General features: G+C 45.1%; 1 protein-coding gene across 1 annotated transcript in view; it reads left to right on the top strand.

Moving 5' to 3' along the window:
• FBF1 (Fas binding factor 1) overlaps positions 1-23319 on the top strand; it is a gene marked incomplete in the record, with an annotated part of 244589 nt that overhangs the window by 53027 nt on the left and 168243 nt on the right. The window contains 3 exon segments of the mRNA XM_073606133.1: positions 10096-10137; positions 17418-17487; positions 17577-17628. Coding sequence (XP_073462234.1) covers positions 10096-10137; positions 17418-17487; positions 17577-17628 — 164 coding nt within the window.

Raw genomic sequence — 23319 nt, 5'->3', positions numbered from 1 at the left:
GGAGCAGAAGAAGTTTTTTAAACTTCCCAAACTGGATGCATCTCTGGCCCAGGTGTCCAAACAGTCTGACCTGTCTTTTGAAGACGCAGGTAACATTCGGGACCAAATTGACCGTAGGTCAGAAACCCTTTTATGCAGGGCCTGGGAGGCCAATGCGACTACATTAAGTCCGGCTTTAGCTTCAGCTTGTATAGCTAGAAATACTAATATGTGGCTTAATAAACTGACAGATCATGTGGCGAGTACTTCCAAATCCAAAGATCTTTTGGATTCCCTGGAGGTAATTGGTAAAGCGGTAGCCTTTCTTGCAGATGCTGCAGTGGAGTCGGTGCAGACTTCAGCTAAGACAGCAGCTCTTCTTAATTCAGCCAGAAGAGCCATATGGGTTAAGACCTGGGATGGGGACCATACTAGGTTATGCGGCCTTCCTTTTGAGGGGTCTCTCCTGCTTGGTACAGGGTTGGACCAAACCCTCTACAGATCTACGGAGAAGGGAAAGAAATTTCCGGTTAAACCTAAAAAGGCCAAGAGATTTTTTCGAGGCCCCCAGGTCAACAACCGGTTTAAGGACCGTAAGGAAGGAAAGAAATGGGGTGTTGGAAAAGCCAAACAAAAAGGAGCTCTCCTTTTCTCCGGCCCTAAGGTCGCAGACAAGGATCCTAAGTGACGCCAGCACCAAGGTGGGAGGGAGGCTGGCACAATTTATCCCTCAGTGGGAGCAGGTAGCTCGGAGCCCTCTGGTCCTTCAGTGGATAAGAGAAGGCTACAGGCTAGAGTTTGCCTCCAGGCCTCCGCAGACATTTCTACTGACCTTTCTACCCAGAGAAAAACCAAAGGCCATAGGACTCATGGAAAATATCGAGCAATTGGCAAGTCAGAGGGTCATTCTCCCAGTTCCGGCGGATCAGCAAGGAAAGGGTTTTTATACCCACGTCTTTGTATTTCCCAAACCGAAATTCAGGTTAATCCTGAATCTAAAGAAATTAAACCCCTTCCTGCGATACAAAAGATTACGCATGGAATCGGTCTACACGGTCAGAAAACTTCTGTTAAAGGAAGTTTTCATGGCTACCATAGACCTGAAGGATGCATATCTGCATATTCCCATTCTACCGCAACTCCAGGTATTCCTTCGCTTTGCTATTCGCACAGATCAGGGTACCCAGCACTGGCAGTTCCAGGCCCTACCCTTCGGGCTGGGGGCCAGCCCAAGGGTATTTACAAAGATTCTTGCAGAAGTCATCTCCTACCTGCACCTTCAGGGGATCTCTCTGATACCGTATTTAGATGACCTGTTGGTCTACAACCTTTCCAGGGTAGCCCTTCTCCTGGATCTGGACAAGGTAATATCTACCTTGGAGTCCCTGGGATGGTTGATAAGTCACGAGAAATCCTCCCTGATTCCTTCTCAGACCAAGCTCTACCTGGGCCTGTGGGTGGACTCAGTAGGGCAGAAGCTGATCCTCCCGCAGGAGAAAATAGAAGCACTGATTGCTTCAGTGTCTTCAATCCTGCGTCAAGAGGTAGTGTCCAGAAGGGGGATCATGAGGATTCTAGGTCTCATGACTTCATGTATTCCGGCAGTGCCTTGGGCCCAGCTCCACTCAAGGCCCCTGCAAAACTTCCTGCTATCCTCATGGGATGGAAAGAAGGAATCCCTGGATATTCTGGTGGCCATCCCTAAAGGGATAAGAAATTCCTTACTTTGGTGGCTCAACCCCCAAAGGTTGGGGGCAGGTCATCTTTGGTCCCAGCTCCAGCCGGTCAGAATAACGAACAATGCAAGCTCGTGGGGATGGGGGGCCCATCTAGATGAACTCCAAGCTCAGGGAGTGTGGGACACACGACAGAAAACTGCGTCCTCCAATTTCAGAGAATTGTTGGCTGTCAGGGAGGCTCTAATAGCCTTCGAGAGCAGGATCAGGGGGAGAGAGGTTCAGATCCTCTCCGACAATTCCACGACAGTGGCCTTTCTGAACCGTCAGGGGGGTACACGGTCGCTTTCCCTAATGAGATTGACACAGGAGATTCTAGAATGGGCGGAACAAAGGATACCGTCCATCTCTGTGGTGCACATAAGGGGAGTCTTCAACATAAAATTGGATTTCCTCAGTCATCAGACAGTACAACAGGTAGAATGGGAGCTGAATCCCGAGATTTACTCCCTGGTCTGTCAACAGCTAGGCACACCGGAGATAGATCTCTTTGCCCGCAGGGAAAACAGGAGAGTCAAGAGATACTTTTCCCTCTGCAGGGAACTAGAGTCCGAGGGGGTGGACGCATTAGCTCAGGAATGGGATTTCACTCTAGCCTATGCTTTTCCTCCCTTAGCCCTGATTCTGAGAATCCTTCAAAGACTAAGTCGGGCCAGGGGCAATTTGATCTTGATTGCCCCCTGGTGGCCCAAGAGGTCCTGGTTTCCCACGTTGTGGAACTGGGCGGTTTTACCTCCGGTTCAGCTTCCAGAATGTCAGGATCTTCTGCTTCAAGGCCCTTTTTACCATCCGAACCCCAGTTTCTTCAGGTTGACAGCCTGGCTGTTGAAAGGGAGAACCTGCGCAACAAGGGGTGTTCAGAGAGAGTGATTGACACCCTGTTGCTGAGTAGAAAGCCTGTAATGAGGCACATTTATGCTAGGGTCTGGGGGGCTTTCTCCCATTGGTGTGAAGCGAGAGGAGTCCCCCAAAAAGATATTCCAGTTATCTTAGACTTCCTACAGGAGGGAGTAGACCGAGGTTTAGCTACCAAGACTCTGAAAGTTCAGGTGGCGGCTTTGTCTAGTTTTCTGGATATTAAATTAGCTCTAGATCCTTTAATTAAGAGATTCTTGTCGCTAGAGAGAGACTTTCCCCGGTGCAAATGAAGGAATTTCCACCGTGGGATTTATCTTTAGTCTTGGAAGCCCTGACCAGGGAACCTTTTGAGCCGTCGGCTCAATCTTCAGTTAGACTGATTTCTTTTAAAACCGCCTTCCTTCTGGCTGTTACCACAGCCAGAAGGGTGGGCGATTTGCATGCTCTTTCTATGAAGGCGCCCTTTTTCCGTCTGTTAGAAGACAGAATTATTCTCAGGCAGGACCCTTTGTACCTTCCCAAGGTGGCTTCACGCTTCCATAGGTCACAAGAGATTATTTTTACCCTCCTTCTGTCTCAATCCACAGAACGAGAAGGAAAGGGCCTTCCATACGTTAGATGTCAGGAGATGTCTATTGCTTTACCTAGAAAAGGTAAAAGAGTTCAGGAAATCTCAGCATCTGTTGGTCAGTTTTTGTGGAGTTCGAAGAGGCGAACAGGCCTCTAGAACGACCATTGCTAGATGGATTAGACAGGCTATTGCCATAGCTTATGAGCATTCAGGGCAGACGGTTCCAACTAATCTTAAGGCTCACTCTACAAGGTCTCTGGCAACCTCTTGGGCAGAAAGAGCCGGAGCATCGGTAGATCAAATTTGTAAAGCAGCAACGTGGTCAAGCCAGAACATGTTCCTGAAACGTTACAGAGTGGAACTTCTGTCACCCCAGGACCTGGCCTTCGGCAGAAAGGTCCTGCAAGCGGTTGTCCCGCCCTAAGGTAGGCCTGAGCTACTTGCTCTTCTCTCAGGGTGCCGTCCTGGAAGACGACTTGAGAAAATGACCAGTTACACTTACCGGTAACGGTGTTTCTGGGAAGTCTTCCAGGATGGCAGGCCTACTTCCCACCCGGTTTGTATTATTATATAGTGGTACATTGGAGGTGTTTTTGTTTCATTTTCATGCACTGGTGTGGGTCAATACTTTTGCACAACTGAGGAGTGCAGGGAGAGGCGGGGTTTTTAACCTCTTTCTTGATTGTGTTTCCTGTCAGGAGGACCAGTCATCTCTCAGGGTGCCATCCTGGAAGACTTCCCAGAAACACCGTTACCGGTAAGTGTAACTGGTCATTTTCTGCTCAGGTGTATTCCATGGCTGGATCACTGCACACTCTACTTAAAAAAATCAATACTTTTCTTTATGCCAGATAGTTCAGCTCCCACTGTACTTCTGTCTCGCCCTGGATGAAAGAACTGCTTATCTCACAGACTGCAGTGCTGGTGTTATTTTTCAGCCTCCCTCTTCCTTTGACCATCCACAGAATACATGGGAGTTGAATTACTAAAACTGGAGAGTGCAAAATCTGGTGCAGCTCTGCATGGTAGCCAATAATGCTTCTAACTTCAGCCTGTTCAATTAAGCTTTGACACAAAAACCTGCAAGCTGATTAGTTTCTATGCAGAGTTGCACCAGTGTTTGTACCCTCCAGTTTTAGTAAAGCAACCCCTCTGTGTTTTATCATTTAGGTAACCTATTTTCTTTATCGTACATCATGGGACACAGAGCACCATAGTAATCGCTATGTGGATATATAGGCACCTTCAGATGATGGACACTGGTATACCCAATACAGAAAGTTCACTCCCCTATATAACCCCTCCTCCTTCCAGGAGTACCTCAGTTTTTTCGCCAGTGCCTAAGGTGTTGGTCACGAGTGAAGATGTGCTCTGAAGAGCTCCAAGCTGGAGGGATCCCATGCTGGATTTAAACAGCCTCCATAGACCGGATTCATCCAAAGTGCCACTAAAGCCAAGGTGGATGGTACCCGGGCCTCACATAAGAAGAACGAGGTTTTGCCTGTAACGCCTCTCTTTGTAGGGCTGGACCCCAGGACCCAGGACTTTTTTGGTCATGCTACATTACCTAAAGTTTTCCTGAGGGGTGCTATACAGGTCCAAGGCAGTGGACCCTCTATAATAGGGACTCGGTCCTTGAAGGTTTGCTAATGCAGCCCACCGTGATGGGTGAAATTTGGATCTGTCTGTTACAGCAGTATCCTGCAGCGAGGAAAACGTAAGGAAAGAAGCCTAGGAACTGTAAAAAGTCCACCTATGCTTTTTTTCTTACATAAGTAAAATGTTGTCATGTCTAAAGTCTCCACTAGAGGGAGTAAATGCATACCTTATAACGTTGCTTCTCAGTCAGCTCAGAAGTCCCAGCTAAACAGCATGTGTGTGGTCTCAAAAGCCAGGGGCGATCCTCATCCTGAACATTTCCCCCCTGGGGAAGGGAGGTACAACTGAAGCTTGTATTCTCCCCCCCCACCACCACCCCGGCGGCGGCAGCAGCAGCTTTATTCATTTAGAATTTATTTCTATTCCCCACAGAAGGGGTTTTTTTTTTTTTCTTTTTTTTAAACTTCCCACAGCCCAGGCCTACCTTGCCTCCCCTCTCGCTCAAGGAGCGTGTCAGGCATCCGCACGTGCACGGACTAGGCTAATTAAAAAACGGAGGGGGGACGTTGATTGACAGAGGGGGCGTAGCTTACAGGCGTGGCTAAGGCGCGGCGCTGTGTGCAGGATGTAAGTACATGAGGAGCACATGGCGCAAGTGCTGGGGACAGAGGCGGACGCTCACAGCTCACAGCTGCAGTGGACACACATGACACGAGTGCTGGGGGCACGTAAGGGATGCAGGCATTTCCAGCACAGGAAATAACATGATAACAACTAAATCTGAACTTTATTAGCATTGTCTTTGGCTAAACTATTTTGCTCAGCGAGTTGTGCATTTACTTACTATCCAAAAGGATAGGAAGCATGTTAGATCCCCCTCCCCCACCTCAGACCCCTTACCAAGGGAACAGTGGGTAGTGGATGAGGGGTTACCCTCAGAGGATCAGGAAGAAGGGCAAAACGATTACTCCTCTGCAGAGGAAACAACGGTAAATTAACCTTTTTCAGCCTCGCAATCTGAGAAATTGCTGATACAATCTTTTACAGAGATGGTTCATGCCTCTTTCAAGCTACCTCTAGCAGAGTCAGCTGATAATTCTGTTTCTTCTTTAGGCTCCTTAAAACCTTCACAGCCTTTTCATGCGTTTCGTATACATGCATTATTAGAAAAGCTTATTTATACTGAATGGGATCACCCCGATAAGCATTTTCTCCCTCCAAAGAGATTCTCAGCACTCTATCCTATGGAGGAGAAATTCTCCAAAAGATGGAAGGTACCAGCAGTTGATGCTGCAATTTCCAGTGTGAATAATAGTCTAACTTGTCCAGTAGACAATGCACAAATGCTTAAAGATCCAACTGATAAAGACTGGAATTTCTGTTGAAATCCTCTTTTTTTTCTTTGGCAGGTGCAGTTACCCAGCCTGCAGTTGTGGCAATAGGCATCTATCTAAGGGACCAGTTTAGACAGACCCTTAAAGAGGTCCCTGTACAAGAGGCCCGCGATTTGGCCGAACTACCAAGGCGCTGTGTTTTACTATAGACACCATGAAAGATTCTATTCACCAGGCGTCCCGCCCTGTGCTTGTGCTAGTACACATGCGTAGGACCCTGTGGTTAAAAAATTGGTCAGCCGAAGCACCTTGCAAAAGGCTTCTGACTAGTTTCCCTTTTCATGGGGATCGACTATTTGAGGAGGATTTGGACAAATACATCCAAGCGATTTCTAGTGGGAAGAGTACTCTTGCCAGTCAAAAGAAATATAAACGTCCTTCATTTAAATGGACTCTTTCCCCTGCGCCAGGGGCATACGTCTCTAGGCAGTGGCGACGGCCTCCCCTGTCAGACTCTAGAGGAAAGCATCAGGGTCAGGCCCAGGCACAGAAAAAGACCTGGGGCCGGAATTCTGCAAAGCAGAATACTAAAGCCTCATTATGAAGAGGCACCCCCCCCCTCTTCAGAGTGGGGGGAAGACTTCTGCAATATTCAGAAGTCTGGCAAAAGGAAATTCAGGACAGATGGGTCATCTTCACGGTGTCTCTAGGATACAAACTAGAATTTCGGGAGTTTCCACCGTCTCGTTTTCTGAGATCAAACGTTCCCAAAGATCCAGGGAAAAGACAATCTCTGTTTCCGGCATTAGACTAATTACTAGCTCAGGGGGTGATCATACAGATCCCCACAGAAGAGCAAAGTTTGGGGTTTTATTCAAACCTCTTTACGATACCAAAACCGAATGGAGATGTCAGACCCATTCTAGATCTAAAGAATCTAAATCAGTTCCTGAAGATCTGCTCTTTTCGCATGGAGTCGATCAGGTCAGTAGTTTCTATCCTACAAGGAGGAGAACTTCTGGCGTCTATCGACATCAGGAATGCAATTCTGCATGTCCCTATATTTCCCGCTCACCAAAGGTTTCTGCGGTTCGAAGTAGAACAGCAGCAATTTCAGTTTGTAGCCACAGCACCCTGGGTGTTCACAAAAGTACTGGCCCCACCTCTAGCCAGGTTAAGGGCACAGGGCATAACAGTTTGGGCATACCTAGATGATCTATTGCTAAAAGACTAATTGGTGGCTTGTTTGGTTACAACCAATTACCTGAAAAATCTGGGTTGGATTCTCAACCTAGAGAAGTCTTCCTTAAAACCGATAAAAAAGCTAGAGTATTTGGGTCTGATCATAGGTACAGCCCAGAAAAAGGTGTTCTTGCCTCAGGCAAAAATCAACTCCATATGAAAGTTGGTGCAGATGGTCAGGTCGAAAGGAGATCCCTCCATTCACCTTTTGCATGAGGTTGTTAGGAAAGATGGTGGCTTCATTCGAAGCAGTTCCCTATGCCCAATTCCATTCAAGACTGTTGCAAAACAGTATTCTATCTGCTTGGAACAAAACGATCCAAGCTTTAGACTTGCCAATGCAGCTGTCCCCAAGGGTGTCCCAAAGCCTCAATTGGTGGTTACTAACCCAGAATCTGCTGAAAGGAAAATCCTTCAGACCAGTTATCTGGAAAGTGGTAACCACAGAAGCCAGCCTTTCAGGCTGGGGAGCAGTACTAGAGAAGACAACTGTCCCGGGACAGTGGTCAAGAATCAAAAGAGCCTTGCCCATCAATATCCTAGAGATTCGGGCAGTGCGTCTGGCTCTGAAGGCCTGGACTTCCAGGTTACGGGATTGTCCTGTCAGGATCCAATCCGACAACACCACAGCGGTGGCCTATATCAATCACCAAGGGGGCACCAAGAGTCTTGCAGCGCAGATAGAGGTGAACCATATTCTAACTTGGGCAGAAAGGAATATTCCGTGCCTATCTGCAGTCTTCATTCCGGGAATAGAGAATTGGCAGGCGGACTACTTGAGTCGCCAGCAGTTATTCCCAGGGGGGAATGTTCTCTTCACCCTGACATTTTTCGGGCTGTTTGTCAAAGATGGGGGACTCCAGATGTAGATCTTCTAGCATTAAGATTCAACATGAAGTTGGTCAACTTTGTGTCCAGGACAAGGGATCCATTCGCATGCGGAACAGATGCGTTGGTGACCCCGTGAGATCAGTTCTCACTGATCTATGCATTTCCCCCTATTCAGTTGCTGCCACGACTTCTTTGCAGGATCAAGCTGGAAAGAAAGCCGGTAATTCTGGTAGCACCAGCATGGTCCAGAAGGTCATGGTATGCAGAAACCGTAAAGCTGGCAGTGGAGCATCCATGGTCCCTTCCACTACGCCCAGACCTACTCTCACGGGGGCCGATATTCCATCCTACCTTACGAACGCTAAATTTAACGGCTTGGCTATTGAAACCCACAGTCTGAAGAAACGTGGGCTTTCCGGGTCAGTTATCTCTACCTTTGATTAATGCAAGGAAGCCAGCTTCCAGAACTATATATTATAGAGTCTGGAGGGCTTATGTTTCCTGGTGTGAATCCAAGGGTTGGCACCCTCGGAGTTTATATCATAGGCAAAATTCTTGTCTTTCTACAATTAGGGGTAGAGATGAAGTTGGCCTTAGTACTATTAAAGGCCAAGTCTCAGCTTTATCGGTCTTATTTCAAAGACCGCTTGCTACACATTCTTTAGTCTGGGGTTTTATGCTAGGGGTGATGCGGATTAATCCGCCAGTAAGATCACCTTTGAACCCTTGGGACTTGAACTTAGTTTTGTCAGTGTTACAAAAACAGCCATTTGAACCGATACAGCATATTCTCTTAGTCATCTGACAAGGAAGCTGGTGTTCTTGGTTGCTATATCCTCAGCAAGGAGGGTTTTGGAATTGGCTGCTCTTTCTTGTAAAGAGCCATACTTGATTATTCATGAGGACAGAGTGGTGTTACGCCCTCGTCCAGATTTTTTGCCAAAAGTGGTCTCAGGTTTTCACCTGAACCAAGATATTGTCCTGCCATTGTTTTTTCCAAAACCATGTTCCAGGGAAGAAAAGTCACTACATTGTCTTGATGTGGTGAGAGCGGTCAAAGTCTATTTAAAGACGACTGCTCAAATTCGTAAGACTGATGTCTTGTTTATTCTGCCAGAGGGTCCTAAGAAAGGACAGGCAGTGTCAAAATCCACTGTCGCTAAGTGGATTCGGCGAGTTATAATTCACACTTATTTTTTAAGGGAAAAGATTCCCCCCTTTTCAAGTCAAGGCGCACTCTACTAGGTTGGTTAGTGCTTCTTGAGCAGTGCGTCACCAGGCCTCCATAGCTCAGATCTGTAAGGCGGCCACAACTTGGTATTCAGTACATACATTCACCAAATTTTATCAGGTGGATGTAAGGAGGCATGAGGATATTGCCTTCGGGCACAGTGTGCTGCAGGCAGCAGTATAAGTCCTCAAGCCTGGGGGTGCCCTACGGGTTGTCTCTCCCTCCCCCAAAATAGCATTGCCATGGGACGTCCCGCATAGTTATTACTATGGTGCTCTGCGTCCCATGATGTACGATAAAGAAAATATGATTTTTATGACAGCTTAGCTGTAAAAGCCTTTTCTTGGAGTACATCATGGGACACAGAGGTCCCTCCCCTCTTTTGGGGTTTAGATATATTGCTTTGCTACAAAAACTGAGGTACTCCGGTAAGGAGAAGGGGTTACATAGGGGAGTGATATTCCTGTATTAGGTATACCAGTGTCCATCACCTGAAGTTGCCTATATACCCACATAGTGATTATTATGGTGCTCTGTGTTCCATGATGTACTCCAAGAAAAGTATTTTACAGGTAAGCTGTTATAAAAATCCTATTTTTAAAATGTAAAAACAGTACATACACTTTGTTCACCAAGTCCAACTAGATAACAATAAACAGGAAAGTCCTGAAACATATAAACACTTAATGATCTTGTTTTTCTTTTGCTATAAAGATTCTATTGATGATTTTCTTGGTGATCTTCTTGGTGACAGTGGTAAGTGACCTGCAGTGCAATAAAGCTGAGACTCCATGTGACATGAATTTAAGGACCCTGATGTGTACATAAACTGCTAGAGTCTGCTGTTGTTGACTGGGACCTACACACATGTGAATGTTCTCTAATCTGTTCATAAACAGTTATGCCCTGTACACACGATTGGACATTCCGACAACAACATCCATGGATTTTTTCCGACGGATGTTAGCTCAAACTTGTCTTGCATACACACGGTCACACAAATCTTGTTGGAAATTCCGAACGTCAAGAACACGGTGACGTACAATACGTATGACGCGCCGAGAAAAATGAAGTTCAATAGCCAGTGCGGCTCCTCTGCTTGATTCCGAGCATGTTTGGAACTTTGTGCGTCGGAATTGTGTACACACGATCAGAATTTATGACAACGGATTTTGTTGTCTGAAAATTTGAGATCCAGATCTCAAATTTTGTGTGACGGAAATTCCGATGGAAAATGTCCGATGGAGCCTACACACGGTCAGAATTTCCAACAACAAGCTCACATCGAACATTTTCCATTGGAAAATCTGACCGTGTGTACGGGGCATTAGCGTTTGCCATGGTTGAGTAGGACTTGCAGACATATGTACATTCCCTGGTCTGTCCATAAACAGCTGATGTATGTTATGTTTGAGTAGAATTTGTACATATGTGAATGTCTCCTGATCTGTTCTTAAAGCCGATCTTCAGTCATTTTTTTCATCTGTCCATTTATTAAATCTTCTCTTCTTATTGTTTCAACTTTGGATAGTAATTTTTTTTTTTCTGCCTTATACAGTCCAGTTCCTGTTTCTTTTCTGGCCATTAGCCTAGGCTTATGACATCATGCAGAGCTCTCTATCACTCTCGTGAGAGTTTGCCAGGAAGGGAGGGGAGATGAGTCATAAGAGGGCCAATGAGAGCTGCAGAGCCGGACATGTGTCTGTGTAAAACCAGAAAGTGAACAGGAAGCAGCTTCAGCTGCCCACAGTTAAAATGGATGCAGCCAGACTCAGTGGAGGGGACTTTCTGCAGCATGTTTGGCAAGTAAGGACACTGGGCACACAATGAGACAGGTGGAGAAGCGGTTTAGCCTTAAACTGCGTAGGGGGTTCTTCGATGTTAGGGCTATAAGGATGTAGAACTCTCTCCCACAATTGGTGTTGACTGCGGGGAGTATGTATATTTCTTGTACATCACGGGACACAGAGCACCATAGTAATGACTATCTGGGTTTATATGCTATCTTTAGGTGATTGGACACTGGCAACCAATAGTAAGAAGGTTCCTCCCATATAACCCCTCCCATACAGGAAGTACCTTAGTTTTTTGTCAGTGTCTTGAAGGTGATGGTCACGGCTGTGAAAGCTCTTGCTTCAGATAATGTCCCAGTGAGGATGTTATAATCGGATCCATTTGGATGGCATATCATGCTAAAGTGGATGGTACCCGAGCCCTGGTTCAAGAACAGGGTCTTGCCTGTAATGTTTCCTTATGGAGCTGGACCCTTGTGATATGGTATTCCTGGTCTTTTATTTGCCCAAGGAAACCTAAAGGGTGCTTTACAGGTCCAGGGGTGTGGACCCTAAAACAAAAGGGGACCCGGTCTCTGAAGGTCCTCAGTGGCGTTACCTGCGGTGATGGGTGAAGATTGGGCCTATCTCAGGCTCTGCTGCGAGGATCAGTGAGTGCTTCCTTTGGAGGCACCATTTTATTACATTTTTTATATAAGTAATGTTATGTCAGATTGCATGCCAGATTGTAGTGCCTTTTGTGTCCACTGTGTGGTTCCAGAGAGAGATTGCACAGACTAGGTTCCCTGTTGGGGACCACGCGTAGTGTCGCGGGCGCGTGAATACGGGTAGCGCGCACGTGCAGACGGCGCGTGCGCGCGCAACCCGCTCCCTCCTGCGCTCGCTCTAGCGTGCAGGATGGTGGCATCGCGGCCGCGTGTTTCCCGCGGGCGGGCGCATGTGCAGTAAGTCGCGGGCGTGCGTCACGTGACGACGCACGCATAGGGAAGTCAGGCGCCTGCGGGTTTCAGTACTCTTCGTTAAGGCTCAGAGGAGCCGGTCGCAGTGGGACACAGAGCGGGGCACGTGAGTCAGGCATTTGCAAACTTTGTAAGGAGGCTATAATAGGCTTTGTATACAGCCATATAGCACAGTAATTTCCTCAAAATCTTGTAAGCATGTCTTCCAGAAAACGAGGTGCAGGGAACAGGATTAATCCAGGGGTTAAAGTGACTCCTTCAAAAACAGGAGATCAACCTCAGGCTACTGCAGCACCTGTTTCCCCTGAAAGACCTGTGGCATTTGGCCTGGCTGAGCCATTGCATTTGTTAGGCGTTGTGGCCACCACCAATATCCCTGCTTCGGCTTATGATACTAAGGATGACTTAACGTCAGCTCTCGCTGGTCTTGAAGGCAAAATAGCGGGTATGATAGCCGAAGAAACGAAATAGATCTCCCTCTCCTGAGCCTGGTCCCAGTGCTGTGTCACTTGAGCACCAGGACTCCCTTAGCCAATTGGGTCCTTGTGATTTGGATCCTGAATGGGCAGAGGATTTTGAGGAGGTGGCCATAGGGGATAAAGATGCCGAAGCAGAGGAGTCCTTTGCAGGGGACTCAGGTTCGGAGGAACCATTGACGGCTTCGCAATCCCAAAAACTGTTTATCCAGTCTTTAACCGAAATGGTAAGAGCAGGTTTTAAGTTGCCCCCTGTACAAGGGCCAGAAATTTCCTGTTCTACATTGGGATCCTTGTGGCCTCTGCAAGGTTCTCAGGTGTTTCCTGTGCATCCATTATTGGAGCAATTGATTTACGCTGATTGGGAACATCCGGACAGAATATACTTACCTCCTAAAAGGTTTTCTTTTTTTGTACCCGATGGAGGAAAAGTTCAAAAAAAGGTGGGATATACCTTTAGTGGATGCTGCTATTTCATCAGTAAATAAAAGCTTAACCTGTCCAGTGGATAATGTCCAAGGGTTTAAAGACCCAGCAGATAAAAAGCTGGAATCTTTGCTAAAGGCCTCCTTTGCGGTGGCCGGATCAGCAGTACAACCAGCTGTTGCGGCTATTGGGTTCTGTCAATCCCTGAACGACCGTTTTAAAAGACTGGTCAGGAACCTACCTGTTCAGGAGGAATATTCTGATGAATTGACAGAACTTCCTCGCGCTTTATGTTTTGCAGTAAACGCATTAAAAGACTCAATCCAGTCAGCCGAGATGCCATGCAAGAGGCTATTTGCGGCTTTTCCCTTTCATGGGGAACGTTTGTTTGGAGAAGATCTGGATAAGTATATCCAAAAAATCTCAGGAGGAAAGAGCTCCTTGCTTCCTGTGAAAAGAAGAAATAAGCAGCCTTCCTTTAAAATTCCAAACGCTCCTGGGCCAGCCGCATCTTCTCCCAAGAAGTATCGACGGCCTCAACCACCTGCCTTTAAAAGACCTCAGGGTCAGAAAAGAACTTGGACTCAGAAGCCGAATAAGGCCAATGCCAAGTCCTTCTTGTGAAGGGGCGCCCCCACTCTTACAAGTGGGGAGGCAGACTGCGGCGGTTCGCAGATGCTTGTGCAGGACAGGTGGGTTATCTCCACTATAACGCAGGGCTACAAAATAGAGTTCCGCGAATTTCCCCCAAATCGATTTCTGAGATCAACAGTTCCTTCGGATCTAGAAAAGAAGAAAAGCCTATTCCTAGCCTTAGAACAGCTAAAAAGGCAAGGGGTGATTATCAGGGTTCCGCACAAAAAAAAAGTTCAAGGGGTTTTATTCAAACCTATTCACAGTGCCGAAGCCAAATGGGGAAGTAAGGCCCATTCTGGACCTCAAATCCCATAATTCCTTTCTAAAAGTTTGAACCTTCCGGATGGAATCGGTTCGTTCAGTAATAGCATTTCTAAGAAAAGGGGACTATTTAGCATCCATAGACATCAAGGATGCATACCTGCATGTACCGATTTTTGGACAACATCAAAGGTTTCTACGCTTCTCAGTGGAAGAGCGTCATTTCCAGTTTGTAGCACTACCGTTCGGTCTGGCTACGGCCCCTCGAGTCTTCACAAAGGTGTTGGCTCCGGTGTTGGCCTCTCTAAGGTCTCAGAAGATATCGGTGATAGAATATCTGGACGACCTTCTGTTGAAGGACCAGTCCTATTCCACCCTGATAGAGAACGTTTCAACTACAGTTCATGTTCTGAGATGCCTAGGTTGGATTCTGAATATGGACAAATCAGCTCTTCATCCAGTTCAAATCTTGACATATCTAGGCTTGATCCTGGATACGACCCAGGAAACTGTGTTTTTACCCCCCTTTAAGGTCAGCTCAATAGTGGAGCTGGTCAGGAAAGTCAAAAGGGTAGAAAGACCCTCAATTTGATTATGCATGAGACTGTTGGGGAAAATGGTGTCATCTTTCAGCGCAGTTCCTTATGTGCAGTTTCACTCCAGGTTGTTCCAGAGAATGATCCTGGAGGCTTGGGACAAGTCTGTCCTAGCCTTGGATCATCCAATATCTCTATCCCCAAAGGTAAAACAGGACCTTCTTGGTGGTCAAAGACCAGCAACTTAAAAAATGGGAAGTCCTTTCCACCAGTAACTTGGAAGGTGGTAACTTCAGACGCCAGTCGTCTCGGCTGGGGAGCGGTATTGGAAGAGGCCTCCGTACAGGGAAAATGGTCCCGGGTAGAAAAAACCTTACCAATCAATCTGTTGGAAATCCGAGCAGCTTGCTTGGCCCTCATATTCTGGACGGCCAGGCTGTGGGGGTCTCCGGTCAGAGTCCAGTCCGACAATTCCACAGTGGTGGCGTATATCAACCACCAAGGGGGTACCCAGAGCTGGGCAGCCCAAAAAGAAATCATATACTGACTTGGGCAGAGAGACACGTGCCATATCTGTCGGCAGTCTATATTCCAGGGGTGGACAATTGGCAGGCAGACTACCTAAGTTGTCAGCAGTTGTTGCCAGGGGAATGGTCCCTCCACCCCGAAGTTTTCCTTCAAATGTGCCAGCGATGGGGGATACCAGAGGTGGATCTCCTGGCATCCAGGTTCAATGCCAAGGTGGACAGCTTTGTGTCCAGAACCAGGGATCCACTTGCCGTGGGGACGGATGCATTGGTGGTTCCATGGGATCGGTATTCTCTAATTTTCCTCCAATCCAGATGCTGCCGCACCTGTTACGCAGGATACAGATGGAGCAGAAAACAGTAATTCTGGTGGCCCCACGGTGGCCCAGGAGGTCTTGGTATTCACAGATTGTGAGGATGGCAGTAGGAGACCCATTGTGTCTTCCATTCCGCCCAGACCTACTGTTCCAAGGTCCAATATACCATCCTTCTTTACGGTCGCTGAATTTGATGGCATGGCTATTGAGACCAGAGTACTAAAAGACCGTGGTATCAGTGGTTCTGTTCTGGCTACTTTGATAAATGCTAGGAAGCCAGTGTCTAGGAAAATTTACCATAGAGTCTGGAAGTCCTACATCTCATGGTGTGAGAAGAGAAGATGGCACCCTCGCAAGTATATAATTGGGAGGGTTCTTGCCTTCCCGCAAGCAGGAATTGACTTAAACTTGTCTTTAGGAACCGTTAAAGGACAGATTTCGGCCTTATCGTTTTTTTTTCCAGAGGTCAATTGCGTCTCATTCGTTGGTACGAACCTTTATCAAGGGAGTACTACATTTAAGGCCACCAATTAGACCACCCTTGTGCCCATGGGACTTGAACTTAGTGCTTTCAGCTCTACAGAGTCAACCTTTTGAGCCTATTAAGCATATTCCTTTGATCCTATTGACTAGGAAATTGTTTTTTTTGATGGCTATAACCTCAGCAAGAAGGGTCTCGGAGTTGGCCGCCCTTTCTTGTGAGAAACCCTTTCTGTTTGTTCATCAGGGCAAGGTGGTAGTGCGGCCCCGTCTGGAGTTTTTACCCAAAGTGGTTTCCAGTTTTCACTTAAATCAGGATATCGTTTTACCTTCCTTCTTTCCTAACCCTAAATCTAAGGAGGAAAGATTGCTCCATTCACTGGATGTGGTGAGAGCTATTAAGGTTTACTTGGATATGTCAGCCCCTTTTTGGAAGTCTGACTCCTTTTTTGTTCTGCCTGAGGGTCCTAAGAAAGGACAGGCAGCAGCTAGTTCTACAATCTCTAGGTGGATTCATCAGGTCATTGTCCAGGCCTATGAGTTGAAACACAAGGTTCCACCTCGATATCTCAAGGCTCACTCTACCAGAGGAATTAGTACGTCATGGGCAGTGCGCCAACAAGGTGTCGATGGCTCAGGTTTGCAAAGCGGCCGCTTGGTCTTCGGTTCACACGTTCACCAGGTTTTACCGACTGGATGTTAGATCTCAAAAGGAGACTGTTTTTTGCCAGAGCGTGCTGCAAGCAGCTTTATAATTTGGAGCCTAAAATAAAGGGGATTTAGGTATATTCCCTCCCCTCAAAGGCATTGCTTTAGGACATCCCAGATAGTCATTACTATGGTGCTCTGTGTCCCGTGATGTACGATAAAGAAAAATGGATTTTTAAAACCGCTTACCTGTAAAATCCTTTTCTTGTAGTACATCACGGGACACAGAGGTCCCTCCCCTCTTTTTCTGGGATCTTCATTGCTTGCTAAAAAACTAAGGTACTTCCTGTAAGGGAGGGGTTATATGAGAGGAACCGTCTTACTATTGGTTGCCAGTGTCCAATCACCTAAAGGTAGCATATAAACCCAGATAGTCAATACTATGGTGCTCTGTGTCCCGTGATGTACTCCAAGAAAAGGATTTTACAGGTAAGCTGTTTTAAAAAATCCATTTTTTTAAAAGACTCTTAGACGTACATCTAAAAGAACACAACATACAGGGATATGGGAAATCATTATATACGCTGATATACATACACCTTCACAGGCTGAACTATTGTCTTTTTTCAGCCTTACCAACTATGTTACTATGTAACTGCAGAATCGCAGTATATGTATATATAAAATAATATGCAAAGTGGGTGGAGGGAAGCTTCAGAATGGCAAAGATGGTTTTTATTACAAATTATGTGAGCAGACTGCAGTCCCTCTTTAAATAGCTAGAGTCTGTCATGGTTGGGTAGGACTTTTTTACAGGTCAGATTTGTGTGGAGGCAGGGCATAACATCCACTTGAAAATCCATAACTGAAAAAAAAAAAACACGGACAATGTAATCTTTTTTGTCCATCTCCTTTGCTGCTTATTATATTATATATTTTAAGATGCCTTTCTTGTTTGTTTGGTGTCATGTATACAGATCCATCACCATGGACCTCAGCTTCTGCCAGCAAAACCCGGGCTGCACGTTCATCTAGCACCACTAAGAAGTGAGTTACTATAATGTCTTCACCTTTTTGGTTCCATCTGTAAACACAGATGTGCTTTGGTATTTATTTATATCTTCATGTTACATCAGGTCAACCCTTGATGAAGACTTTTTCAGAGAGATCGCAAAAGAAGCAGCTGAGGTAATTTATAATATTTTGCAGGATTCAAGGATTTTGTGATAACACTGCTTTATACTTTTTATCTGCGTGTATTGAATTAAAGACCAGAAAGGTAGGTGACTTGTAGTGCTGAAAAAACTTTACACAATGCTATTTAAACCAAGGATTCAAAACCGAAGACCTCTATCCAAACCTGTTCCTTTGTTATAGATGCGTGATAAATGTTTGTTAATTATTTAAAGGAGAAGTCTAGCCTGAGCTCGTTTGGCTGGGCTTCTCCTATGGGTCACAGGAGTGCAATTAATTTTGCACTCCTGTGACCCGTTTTCAACAGAGAGCGGACTGCAGTCCAGATGGCTGCTTCCCGCCCCTCCACAGCTCAGCGCTCCAGCGAGCGTGGAGGAGCAGAGCAGGAAAGCTGCTGATTGACAGACCGCAGCTCTCTGCTCGGGGAGCCGAGAGAACAGAGCCATCGGCGGTGTTCGATGGCTCTATTCTCAGTGCAGAGACGCCGGGGGACAGATGCAGCATCGGTCCGATGCTGCATCCATCTAGGTAAGTATGAAACTGCAATAACTCCTAAACCCATACTTCTCTTTTAAATACATTTTCTACGCAGACAGTGTCAGTACTAGGATCTGACTTGGTATCACCCCTATTGCAGCCCTTGTAAAACAAAGTTCAAACTGGGAGAGAAGGAAGAAGCACATGGTGCTAACAAGGAGTATGCCTAGTAGGAGATAGCAGAGTGACAGAAAGATGAGCTCAACAGTGGGCTGCTTCTCCTTTCACTGTCCAGTCACACAGGCTGGAGGAGGGACATGACCTGTAAGTGTTGCTTAACTATAGCAGAGAAAAATCAGATCTCCTGTGCTGCCTGACAAGGCTCTGTGAGTGGTCAGAAATACAAAACTGTCGGCAGATAAAACAACTCCCTAATATTTATTTTATCTGTGTGTTTACCAGTGTGCCCAGATTTCAGCTGTTCTCTCTGTACATACCTCAAGGGATGCTGAGCTGTCAGTGCTCAAGCTGTCATTTCAGTGGTCCGGGGATTAGAAATCCCCGCTCTTTTCACTCTGCTCTGTGCAGTGCTTCCGGGACGCATCAGGACGATGCTCTTTGACGGTGCTGACCAATCAAACGCGCTCTGGTTCGTTCCAAAAGAGTTGCACAGATAAGAGGGAGAAGAGTGGGGATTTCAAATCCCTGGATAGTTGTAGCAGCTGCGTGTGCACCAACAACTCAATATTAGCCCACCTTTACATTTATATTGTGAAGTAAACATTTTGCTGCCATGACCATAAGGCTTATGTGGGAATAAGACCACTTCCAGCTGGTCAGCTCAGTAAATCTTATGTCCATGGCATTCCCCCCTTTCTGCTACAGTTGCGCTCATAAGTTTACATACCCTGGCAGAATTTATGATTTCTTGGCCATTTTTCAGAGAATATGAATGATAACACAAAAACTTTTCTTTCACTCATGGTTAGTGTTTGGCTGAAGCCATTTATTATCAATCAACTGTGTTTACTCTTTTTTAAATCATAATGGCAACAGAACTACCCAAATGACCCTGATCAAAAGTATACCCCAGTTCTTAATACCGTGTATTGCCCCCTTTAACATCAATGACAACTTGAAGTCTTTTGTGATATTTGTGGATGAGGCTCTTTATTTTCTCAGATGATAAAGCTGCCCATTCCTCTTGGCAAAAAGCCTCCAGTTCCTGTAAATTCTTGGGCTGTCTTGCATTAACTGCACGTTTGAGATCTCCCCAGAGTGACTCAATGATATTGAGGTCAGGAGACTAAGATGGCCACTCCAGAACCTTCACTTTATTCTGCTGTAGCCAATGACAGGTTGACTTGGCCATGTGTTTTGGATCTTTGTCATGTTGGAATGTCCAAGTACGTCCCATGCGCAGCTTCCTGGCTGATGAATGCAAATGTTCCTCCAGTATTGTTTGATAACGTACTGCATTTATCTTGCCAACAATTTTGACCAAATTTCCTGTGCCTTGTGTTGCTCACACATCCCCAAAACATCAGCGATCCACCTCCGTACCTTTCATAATAGGCCTTGTTGACTCCTCTCCAAATGTAAAGTTTATAGTTGTGGCCAAAAAGCTCAATTTTGGTCTCATCACTCCAAATGACTTTGTGCCAGAAGGTTTGAGGCTTGTCTCTGTGCTGTTTGGTGTATTGCAGGCGGGATACTTTGTGGCATTTGCGTAGTAATGGCTTTCTTCTGGCAACTTGACCATGCAGCCCATCTTTCTTCAAGTGCCTCCTTATTGTGCATCTTGAAACAGCCACACCACATGTTTTCAGAGAGTCCTGTATTTCACCTGAAGTTATTTGTGGGTTTTTCTTTGTATCCCGAACAATTTTCCAGACAGTTGTGGCTGAAATTTTAGTTGGTCTACCTGACCATGGTTTGGTTTCAACAGAACTCCTCATTTTCCACTTCTTGATTAGAGTTTGAACACTACTGATTGGCATTCTCAATTCCTTGGATATCTTTTTTATATTCCTTTCCTGTTTTATACTGTACAGTTCAACTACCTTTTCCGCAGATCCTTTGACAATTCTTTTGCTTTCCCCATGACTCAGAATCCAGAAACGTCAGTACAGCACTGGATAAAAGATGCAAGGGTCTGTCAGGAGTCCAGAAACACATTGGCCTTTTATACACACACACACTAATTACAAGCAAACAGATCACAGGTGAGGATGGTTCCCTTTAATAGCCATTCAAACCCCTTTGTATCACTTTGTGTGCATGTTATCAGGATATGTAAACTTTTGATCGGGGTAGTTCTGTTGCCATCATGATTTAAAAAGAGTAAACACAGTTGATTGATAATAAATGGCTTCAGCCAAATGCTAACCATGAGTGAAAAATGTTTTTGTGTTTATCATTCATATTCTCCGAAAAATGGCCAAGAATTCATAAATTCTGCCAGGGTATGTAAACTTATGAGCACAACTGTATAAGTGAGTGCCCCTGCCATCCCCGCTCCCTTTGTTTTTTTTTTTTTTTTTGTGAAAATACTGTTTCGATAAACACTTGCACTACTATCACTGGACTGACAAAATCGGTAGAATCCTCTTTTTATTCTATTGGTCCTGTGGTTTGGAGCTTTTACAAACCCTGAAAGCTATAAGTTAAAAAAAAAAAAAATTGCAAAAATGGTCTAGCCGTCTGAGTTTAAAAGTGGAGTAAAGGGCCTGGCAGCAGAAGGGTTATATGGAAAGCTCAGTTTGAATTGGTAAGCCAGGATTATGTTATGTTATGTTTGTTGAAGGGTTAGCCTGTTTTTTTTTTTTTCACTGTCATATGCTTTTTTAAATGACATCTTCTAATCCTACTTTTTTGTCCAATAATCATTTAGGTAGTCAGACATGCATTGTTATACCATCTTTGTTCCTGTGACATGCTAAACAAAGTCCAAGAAAAAAAAAAAGAATCAATTGCCCCTTCAACTGTCTTTGGATCTCTGTTTTCTGATCTTTTTTTTTTGATATGTGACGCACTGGTTTCCTGGTTACTTAACCTGTACCCACAGGCATTTCCTAGCAGCCCCTGGGGCTATTTAAGTCCCACAGTGATGAGCGCTGTCATGAAAAAATGTACCCTGCTGGTTGAGAAAAAAAAAATGCATCCTCCATGGCCTGCCTTACAAAGTCAAGTACTTTCTGTTCTCATTTAAACGTCATTCAGCATGAACTCTTCTACGTCTCAGAAACATTTATTATCTCTTTTAAAAGAAGCGTGCCTTGGCTCTTCCATAAAAAGCCTAAGAGTACAAACTGTTACAATGCCTGTGGGCTTCTAAATTCTACCTTTTTTAGTTTGTCCTCCCTAACCGTAATATAATTCTTCCTAAAGGGCCAGGTCACTCACCGTTTATGCCAAATTTTACATGCTGCTGCAGGTGAGATCTGGCTAAAAACTCCACAGTCACATCTCTGGTTTTGGCTCATCTCCATTGAAGCAATCCATTGTCCCAGCAAAAGGAATGCTGCACACTGAGATGCAAAATAATATTCTTCCTTTTATTAAAATATTATTAAAAATTCTATTCGGACTTGTTTTGCACTAGGCACAGCGCTTTTCCACCCACTACTTTCGTTTCAGTTTTTTTGGTAGATGTTAGGGAGTCAAAGCCCACTGTCCTTTTCCAATATATTTTACGGAAGCTAGTGGTGGGATTTCTGTGGTTGACTTCCCCTGGGTCTGCTCACCTGCTGTGGTCATTTTGAAGGGTTGACCCTTACTCTTGGATTTTCAATGTATTTCATATAATGGAAAACATGGCAGGAGGCATTACACTATGCATATGTGTCTGGAATACTAAACTCCCAGATGAGCAGGAACAGAGTTTGGAAAATTTGGCAGGGAGGTCTCACTGTTGGAGTTTCCAAAACATGAGAGAAGCGTGATGATGACTCCTATAAATGGACTTCACCCACAAAAAATTATCACTCACATTCACATGTTCTTGAAACTACAACGATTTGCAGATCATCATCCCGTTTTGAATATATAGTGGTGATTTGTTTTAAAAAATGTTACATATTTACATAGTACAACCCCTGGCAAAAATTATGGAATCACCAGTCCCTGAGGATGTTACTTCAGTTGTTTATTGTTGTAGAAAAAAAGCAGATCAGACATGGCCAAAAACTAAAGGCATTTCAAATGGCAACTTTCTGGCTTTAAGAAACACTAAAAGAAATCAAGAAAAATTGTGGTGGCCAGTAACGGTTAGATTTATAGAACAAGCACAGGGAATAAATTATGGAATCACTCAACTCTGAGGAAAAAATTCTGGAATCATGAAAAACAAACAAAATAACACTCCAACACATCACTAGTACTTTGTTGCACCACCTCATTTTCTTTAACTTCCACCACAGATTTTCAATTGGATTGAGATCCGGACTGTTTGCAGGCCATGACATTGACCTTATGTGTCTTTCTTCAAGGAATTTTTTCACAGTTTTTGCTCTATGGCAAGATGCATTATCATCTTGATAAATGATTTCATCATCCCCAAACATCCTTTCAATAGATGGGATAAGAAAAGTGTCCAAAATTTCAATGTAAACCTGTGCATTTATTGAAGATTTAATGACAGCCATCTCCCCAGTGCCTTTACCTGACATGCAGCCCCATATCATAATTGACTGTGGAAATTTGCCCAATGCAGATTCGAGATTCATCACTGAATATGACTTTCATCCAATCCTCCACAGTCCACGATTGCCTTTCCTTAGCCCATTGTAACCTTGTTTTTTTGTGTTTAGGTGTTAGAGATGGCTTTCTTTTAGCTTTTCTGTATGTAAATCCCATTTCCTTTAGACGGTTTCTTACAGTTCGGTCACAGATGTTGACTCCAGTTTCCTCCCATTTGTTCCTCATTTGTTTTGTTGTACATTTTCTGTTTTCAAGGCATATTGCTTTAAGTTTTCTGTCTTGACGCTTTGATGTCTTCCTTGGTCTACCAGTATGCTTGCCTTTAACCACCTTCCCATGTTGTTTGTATTTGGTCCATGTTTTAGACACAGCCGACTGTGAACAACCAACATCTTGTGCAACACTGCGTGATGATTTACCCTCTTTACCTACATACTAACAAGCAGATTTAATCTGATGCAGGTGTTAGATCCCTTTCACACCGAGGGCGTTTTGCAGGCGCTATAG

The sequence above is a fragment of the Aquarana catesbeiana genome, linkage group LG12 (genome assembly GCF_042186555.1).
Source record: "Aquarana catesbeiana isolate 2022-GZ linkage group LG12, ASM4218655v1, whole genome shotgun sequence".
Taxonomy (NCBI): Eukaryota; Metazoa; Chordata; class Amphibia; order Anura; family Ranidae; genus Aquarana; species Aquarana catesbeiana.
This window is presented reverse-complemented; position numbering and strand designations above follow the sequence as displayed.